The sequence below is a fragment of the Tachyglossus aculeatus genome, chromosome 11, assembly GCF_015852505.1.
Source record: "Tachyglossus aculeatus isolate mTacAcu1 chromosome 11, mTacAcu1.pri, whole genome shotgun sequence".
Lineage (NCBI taxonomy): Eukaryota > Metazoa > Chordata > Mammalia > Monotremata > Tachyglossidae > Tachyglossus > Tachyglossus aculeatus.
The window spans coordinates 57,034,531-57,042,672 of record NC_052076.1 but is presented as its reverse complement, the minus strand read 5'-3'; the positions used below and the strand labels follow the sequence as shown (position 1 = coordinate 57,042,672).

At 46.4% G+C, this 8,142-nt stretch overlaps 1 protein-coding gene across 1 annotated transcript; it reads left to right on the top strand.

Annotated features, from left to right (window-relative positions):
- The first annotated feature begins 703 nt into the window (after nt 1-703).
- Nucleotides 704-7,649, top strand: MT4 (metallothionein 4). Its single transcript, XM_038754414.1, has 3 exons — nt 704-776; nt 3,378-3,443; nt 7,371-7,649. The coding sequence occupies exons 1-3, from the start codon at nt 746-748 to the stop codon at nt 7,463-7,465; spliced, it is 192 nt and encodes a 63-aa protein (XP_038610342.1). The 5' UTR covers nt 704-745; the 3' UTR covers nt 7,466-7,649.
- The last annotated feature ends 493 nt before the right edge of the window (nt 7,650-8,142 follow it).

Sequence of the window (8,142 nt, the reverse complement as noted above, 5' to 3'; positions counted from 1 at the left end):
GTTAAGTGGCTCCACCAGTTGTCAGCTGTGTGACTTTGGGCATGTCACTTACCTTCTTTGTGCCTCAGTTACCTCATCTGGAAAATGGGGATTAAGTCTGTGAGCCCCCCGTGGGACAACTGGATTACCTTGTATCTACCCCAGCGCTTAGAACAGTGCTTTGCACGTAGTAAGCGCTTAATAAATGCTATCATTATTATTATTAAGTGACCCGCTCCAGATCACACAGGAGACAAGTGGCGGAGCCAGGCAGGGAATGTGACTGTTTATTGCTGTATGGTGCTCTCCCAAGCACTTAGTACAGTGTTCTGCACACGGTAAGCACTCAATAAATACGACGGAATGAATGAATGAACCCAAGCCTTCTGACACCCCAGCCCGGTCTCTAACTAATAGGCTATGCTGCTTCTGACTGCTCCAAGCATGCACAGGCCAGTGGCCTGACCACGCTCCTCGTAAAAGTTTACGGGAAGAGAAGCTTCTGCCAGGCTGGGCCTGTCCCCCTGCCCTCCACGCCTCCATCCCTGGAAAAGCCACATGACTGAACTGCACTTCCCTTATGGAACAAGTGTCTGGCCCGCCCAGGGCTGTGTGCAGGGCGTCTGGCCCCGGGGGGTGGGAGGAGTGGGCCCTCACTCTCACACCTACGTGGCTATAAATAAGAAGGGCTCGGAGTGAGACTTCCCAGGCCGCCCCACCTGACTCTTCATCTCGCACTGAGCAACCCACGAGGACCCTCACGGCCATGGACCCTGAGGAATGTACTTGCATGTCGGGTAAGTACGGAGATCGGCTAAGGGGAGTTGGGGTGTGAGTGAGGAGCCCAACCAGCTAGGGCGGAAGAGGAGACTGGGACCCTCTGGCTGGAAAAAAAGAGGTTTGGCTTTAAACATTTCTGCCTTTTGTCAAATCGATCACCTCTCACCAATCCATGGACTTTAAGCCCCATGTGGGGCTTAACAGATCAGCTTCTGTTTTTATTTTCTTATTTTTTATGGTATTTGTTAAGTGCTTACTATGTGGCAGGCACCGTATGGTATTTGTTAAACTATGTGCCAGGCACTGTACTAAGCACTGAACTGAGTGCAGGTGGCTACAAGTTAGGTTGGACACAGACCCTGGGGCTCACACAGGGCTCACCGACTTAATCCCAATTTTACGTACGAGGCAACTGAGGCACAGAGATGTTAAGTGAGTTACCCAAGGTTACACAGCAGACAGTGATGGAGCCAGGATTAGAACCAGATCCTTCAGTCTCCCAGGCGTGTGGTCCTATCCACCAAACTGCTTCTCTTGTCGCTTCTATCCCGACGCTTAGTACCACTATTACTATTATTATCATCTTCATCATAAAGATGCTGAGCCGTTGCCAGCTAGAACTTCATTCCACTCTCCCTCAGGCCTTCCCAAGTCTTCTGCCTGGGGGCTCAATCATTCTTCTCCGGTTCCCGAATCTTGAGAAGATTCCTTGGTAGAGAGGCACAATCATCGGGATTAAGGTTCTACTTTCCGAGGCTGGCTCCACAGGCAGGCAAATGCTCATCGAGAGAGGGCATGTGCTGGGAAATTGCATTGGTCTGTAGCCTTGTAAAGTCAGCGGTGTAAGGAAAGCCTCAGAAACACCTAAGTCCTCAGCGGAAGAAATGTATCCCAAGTATTTACGCTGGAGACCTAGAAATTTTCAATATTTTGCAGTTGAAGTACCTTGGGGGATAACAAGAAATCCCCCTTCTAGACTGTGAGCCCACTGTTGGGTAGGGACCATCTCTATATGTTTGCCAGCTTGTACTTCCCAAGCGCTTAGCATGGTGCTCTGCACATAGTAAGCACTCAATGAATACGATTGAATGAATGAATGAATGAGTAGCCTCTCATGGAACATCTTTTCTTTTTTTATGGCATTTTGTTAAGCGCTCATTATGTGTAAGGCTCTGTTCTGATTGCTGGGGTAGATGAGAAGCAGCGTGGCTCAGTGGAAAAGAGCACGGACTTTGGAGTCAGAGGTCATGGGTTCAAATCCCGGCACTGCCAATTGTCAGCTGTGTGACTTTGGGCAAGTCACTTCACTGCTCTGGGCCTCAGTTCCCTCATCTGTAAAATGAGGATTAAGATTGTGAGCCCCCGGTGGGACAACCTGATCACGTTGTAACCTCCCCAGGGCTTAGAACAGAGCTTTGCACATAGTAAGCACTTAATAAATGCCATTATTATTATACAAGATAATCAGGTTGGAATCAGTCCCCATCCCACAGAGGGTTCAGTCTTAATGCACATTTTACAGATGAGGTAACTGAGGCACGAGAGGCACAGTGACTTGTCCAAGGTAACACAGCAGATGAGTGGCGGAGCTGCGACTAGAACCCAGGTCCTCCTGGCTCTCAGGCCTGTGCTCTATCCACGAGGCCATGATACTTCTCTTACATTTTACAGGCACACCTACACAGTACAGTATTATCCTCACTTCCCCTGGCTCAATATCCACTCATTTCTCCTTTATTTCCAATCGGGGTTACAGACCTAGCTCCCAGCATGCCCAATCCAAGCTGGGTTTTCAACTTGCCTCATACTGTACTCTCTTAAACTCTTAGTACAGTGCTCCACAAGCAGTAAGCGCCCCATAACTAATGATAATAATGATGGCATTTGTTAAGCATTTACTATGTGCCAAGCACTAAGCGCCGGGGGAGATAACAAGGTAATCAGGTTGTCCCACTTGGGGCTCACAGTCAGAATCCCCATTTTCCAGATGAGGTAACTGAGGCACGGACAAGTTAAGTGACTTGCCCGAAGTCACGCAGCTGACAAGTGGCAGAGCCAGGATTGGAACCACGACCACTGACTCCCAAGCCTGTGCTCTTCCCGCTGAGCCACGCTGCCACTGACCGATTGATTGATTGAAATATTCTGGAAATGGCCTGTATTTCTCCAACAGGAAGTTAGAGGGCTAGGACTGCTGTTTAATAACTGTGCATTCATTAAATGCTTGATTAGGTGCTAACTGCATCCAAGTAGATGCAAGATAATCAGATCAGGTACAATCTCTACCCCAAGAAGAGCTGGCAATGTAAGAGCTCATATATCAATCAATCAATCAATCAATCGTATTTATTGAGCGCTTACTGTGTGCAGAGCACTGTACTAAGCGCTTGGGAAGTACAAGTTGGCAACATATATCTCACCTGAGGCATCACCCTGCCCTCCCTTGCCTGTGAAAGGCCCTCAGGTATCACCAAGTGTAAAACCGTCCAAGCCACGGGGAGGGAAGGATGACCCACTTGCAAGCTGGGTTGTGGAAGTCCTGGAAAAACTCCTCGGTGACTTGAGAAAGTGTCATTTGCTGCTAAATCTCACGGCTGACTTTCTGCGCTCTCCTCCAGGTGGAATCTGCATCTGTGGTGACAACTGCAAATGCACAAACTGCAACTGTAAGACGTGCAGGAAGAGTAAGTACCGAGGCAGTGGGTTCTACTTCCCACCAACTCTAGGGTTAGGAAGTGTCAGTCAGTCAATCGATGGTATTTATTGAGTGCTCACTGTGTGCAGGGCATTCATTCATTCATTCATTCAGTTGAATGCCCTCCCTCTGCCCATCTGCCAAGCTAGCTCTCTTCCTCCCTTCAAGGCCCTGCTGAGAGCTCACCTCCTCCAGGAGGCCTTCCCAGACTGAGCCCCTTCCTTCCTCTCCCCCTCGTCCCCCTCTCCATCCCCCCCATCTTACCTCCTTCCCTTCCCCACAGCACCTGTATATATGTATATATGTTTGTACATATTTTTTACTCTATTTATTTTATTTGTACATATCTATTCTATTTATTTTATTTTGTTAGTATGTTTGGTTTTGTTCTCTGTCTCCCCCTTTTAGACTGTGAGCCCACTGTTGGGTAGGGACTGTCTCTATATGTTGCCAATTTGTACTTCCCAAGCACTTAGTACAGTGCTCTGCACATAGTAAGCGCTCAATAAATACGATTGATTGATTGATTGATTGATTGAGCGCTTACTGTGTGCCGAGCACTGTACTAAGCGCTTGGGAAGTACAAGTCGGCAACATACAGAGACGGTCCCTACCCAACAACGGGCATCTACTGAGTGCTTAATTTATGCAGAGCACTATACTAAGCACTTGGCCAAATACAACACAATAGAATTGGCAACACAATCCCTGCCCACCAAGAGTTTAGAGTCTACCGGCTTCTAATGAAGACACTTAACTTCTCTGTGCCTCAGTTTTCTCATCTGCAAAATGGAGATTCAATACCTGTTCTCATTCCTACTTAGACTGCGAGCCCCATGTGGGACCTATCTACCCCAGCACTTGGCACACAGTAAGCACTTAACAAAAACCAGTTACTATTATTACAGACCGAGACCGTTAATGTCCCGTGCAATTTTGTCATGTGAAATTATTTGTCCCAGAGCCCAAGAGAGGGTCAACTGCGGTTGTCACTTCCAGAGTATGACTTTGACAGACTGTAGGGTGGTGACACTTTTTATTTTTGAAAAATGAATCACCCCCACATAAGGTGCTACTGCCAGGGTAAGTATTTCGTGGGGCTCGAAAGGTTCCAAAGAAATGCATTATGCTTGTTTAAATTACAAAGTATTAATCCACAGACCAAAACATTCGTGCAAGAAATTATGTTACAGTTGCCTTGTGCAAGTCTGTTCCTTTAGAAGCCTGATGTGTTAAGTGGGTTCTTAGCTTCTGTAATGCGGACTGCTCTTCTTCACCTGAAAGAGTACAGTACCTTCCCAAGCGCTTAGTACAGTGCTCTGCACACAGTAAGCGCTCAATAAATACGATTGATGATGATGATGACAGTACAACAGAGTAGATGGCTATTTTCCTTGCCCGGGGGATTCTATCTCTCCATCTGGAAGCTAGACATTTTCACCCATGGAGATCATTTAGTCAACAAGCATATTACTCTTTTTTTTTTTAAATGGTATTTGTTAAGTGCTTATTATGTGCCAATCACTGGACTAAACGCTAGGATAGATACAAGCTAATCAGGTGGGACACAGGTCATGTCCCAGGTGGGACTCACAGTCTTAATTCCCATTTTACAGATGAGGTCACCGAGGCACAGGATGTGAAGCGACTTGCCCAAGGTCACGTAGCGGACAAGTGGTGGAGTCAGAATTAGAACCCAAGTCCTCTGACTCCCAGGCCATATTGCTTCCCCCAAGTAGTAAACTCACTGTGGGCAGGGAATGTATCTACTAACTCTGTTGTGTTATACTCTTCTGAGAGCTTAGTACAGTGCTCTGCACATAGTAGGCACTCAGTAAATACTATTGTTTGATACATTTCTTTAAACTCTATTGTTTCCCCCTACTTGTAATTTATTTTAGTATCTATCTCCCCTTCTAGATAATAACCCCTTCAATCATTCAGTCAACGGCATTTATTAAGTGCTTACTGTGTGCAGAGCACTGTATTAAGCGCTTGGGAGAGTACAAGGAGCAGAGTGGCCTAGTGGAAAGGCCAAGGGCTGGAAGTTAGAAGGCCTGGGGTCTAATCCTGGTTCTGCCAACTGCCTGCTGTGTGACCAGGGACAAGTTACTTACCTTCTCTGTGCCTCAGTTTCCTCATCTGTAAAATGGGGATTCAGTTCCTGTTCTCCAACCTACTTAGACTATGAGTCCCATGAAGGGCAGGGTCTGCAAGCAACCTGATTGTTATACCTACCCCAGCACTTAGAACGTTGCTAATTCTGTTGTATTGCACTCCTGAGCGCTTAGGACAGTGTTCTGCGCATCATAAATGCTCAATAATAAAAATAATAATGATGGCATTTGTTAAGTGCTTACTATGTGCAAAGCACTGTTCTAAGCGCTGGGGGGGATACAAGGTGATCAGGTTGTCCCACTTGGAGCTCACAGTCTTAATCCCCATTTTACCGATGAGGTAACTGAGGCTCAGAGAAGTTAAGTGACTCGCCCGAGGTCGCACAGCAGACATGTCGCGGAGCAGGGATTAGAACCCATGACCTCTGACTCCCAAACCCGTGCTCTTTCCACTGAGCCGCTGCTTCTCTTCTCAATAAACACCAGTGACTGATTGATAATAATAGTTATAATTAAGATGCAATAGAGTTGGTAGACAAAATCCCTGCCCGCAAGGAGCTTACAGTCTAGAGGGCAGAGATCATGTCTACTGACTCTATTCTACTCTCTCAATCAATTAGTATGGCGTTCTGCACAGAGTAAGCGTTCAGTAAATACTACTTATTGATTGAGCCCCTATAGCAAGGAGAATGGTGCTTGGGCTCAGTGGACAAGAATAGACACAGTTCCTGTTTTCAAGTTACCATCTAATAGAGGGGGAAAGGCAGACAATTACAAAGCAGCGTGGCTCAGTGTAAAAGAGCCCGGGCTTTGGAGTCAGAGGTCATGGGTTCAAACTCCGGCTCCGCCAATTGTCAGCTGTGTGACTTTGGGCAAGTCACTTCACTTCTCTGGGCCTCAGTTCCCTCATCTGTAAAATGGGGATTAAGGCCGTGAGCCCCACGTGGGACAACCTGATCACCTTGTAACCTCCCCAGTGCTTAGAACAGTACATCATCATCATCATCAATCATATTTATTGAGCGCTTACTATGTGCAGAGCACTGTACTAAGCGCTTGGGAAGTACAAATTGGCAACATATAGAGACAGTCCCTACCCAACAGTGGGCTCACAGTCTAAAAGGGGGAGACAGAGAACAAAACCAAACATACTAACAAAATAAAATAAATAGAATAGATATGTATAAATAAATAAATAAATAGAGTAAAAAATATGTACAAACATATATACATATATACAGGTGCTGTGGGGAAGGGAAGGAGGTAAGATGGGGGGGATGGAGAGGGGGACGAGGGGGAGAGGAAATAGTAAGCGCTTAATAAATGCCAGTATTATTATTATTATTATTAAAGCAACATAGATATTGAAGGCTGATTATAATAATTGGAAGGATGAGGCGGAAAAAGGGAAGTGCCCTGACTTTTTTTGTGCGTGTGGTATTTGTGATGTGTGCCACCGGTACTAAGCACTGGGGTAGCTACAAGCTGAGCACTGGGGAGAGTACAGTGCAACAATAAACAGGCACATTCCCTGCGCACAACGAGTTTGCAATGTAGGGAACAGTGCTGTGGTCTAACGCTGGAATATATGGATGTGAGAACCCGATCTCATCTCTACCGGAGCGCTTAATACAGGGCTTGACTCAGAGTAAGCTTTTACCAAATATCACAGTTATGTTCACCTAAAATGGACTCTTGATTTCCACGCTAATAAAAGGGGAACATCCCTGACAATCACTTCCACTGTTTCTTCCCCTGTGCCACCCCCTTCCCTCCCCACCCCCCCCCTCACCTTGCAGGTTGCTGCCCCTGCTGCCCCCCGGGCTGTGCCAAGTGTGCCCAAGGATGTGTCTGCAAGCGGGGAGCTGACAACAAGTGCAGCTGCTGCCCCTGACAGATCCCCGGAGCAGCGCCCGCAAACGCGTCTGTATATTCCATTAGCTGACAAGTTGATATTATTGTACGATAGACTCCGCTTTTTATATATTTGTCCAAATGGTTTCTTTTTTTTTTTAATATTTGGGCCAGTCGCATAAAGTGCCCGAAGCAATAAAAAAACCCCCCACACTTGTGGATTCCTCAATGGCTTGGAAATTCTTTAAATCACACTCGGCTGAAATGCTGAGTGGCGGCTGATATCCCCGTGGCTTTTGAATGGGGCTTTCCTCCAAGAATAACGGGAAAGCGTCAAGCAGAGGGAATAACGGCTCGGTTAAGGTGGGAAACAGGCTGGCGAAAAAATTTCCTTTATCGTGAAATATACCGCAGTGTCAGCTCCTTGCTTGGCTTCGTAGGACGCGCCTCTACTTAGAGTACTGTATGCATGAAGAGCAAAGCGTAATGCTTGGCAGGCTTGGGATTTTCCCTCCATTTTAAATCATGTCTTGGATTTCACGTGTCAAAATAAATTGGAAAATGCATTTGCCTTCCACCAGTTTTGTGCATCTATGTTCTATATTGAACCCGATCTCATATCTACCGGAGCGCTTAATACAAGGCTTGACTCAGAGTAAGCTTTTACCAAATAGCACAGTTATGTTAACATAAAATGTACTCTTGATTTCCACACTA

What these genes read in the sequence shown, in the direction of transcription:
- MT4 (XM_038754414.1), top strand. Translation starts at nt 746, where the DNA reads ATGGACCCTGAGGAATGTACTTGCATGTCGG. An exon ending in GGAATGTACTTGCATGTCGG is followed by an intron (nt 777 to 3,377) that starts GTAAGTACGGAG and finishes GCTCTCCTCCAG; the next exon opens with GTGGAATCTGCATCTGTGGT. An exon ending in CTGTAAGACGTGCAGGAAGA is followed by an intron (nt 3,444 to 7,370) that starts GTAAGTACCGAG and finishes CTCACCTTGCAG; the next exon opens with GTTGCTGCCCCTGCTGCCCC.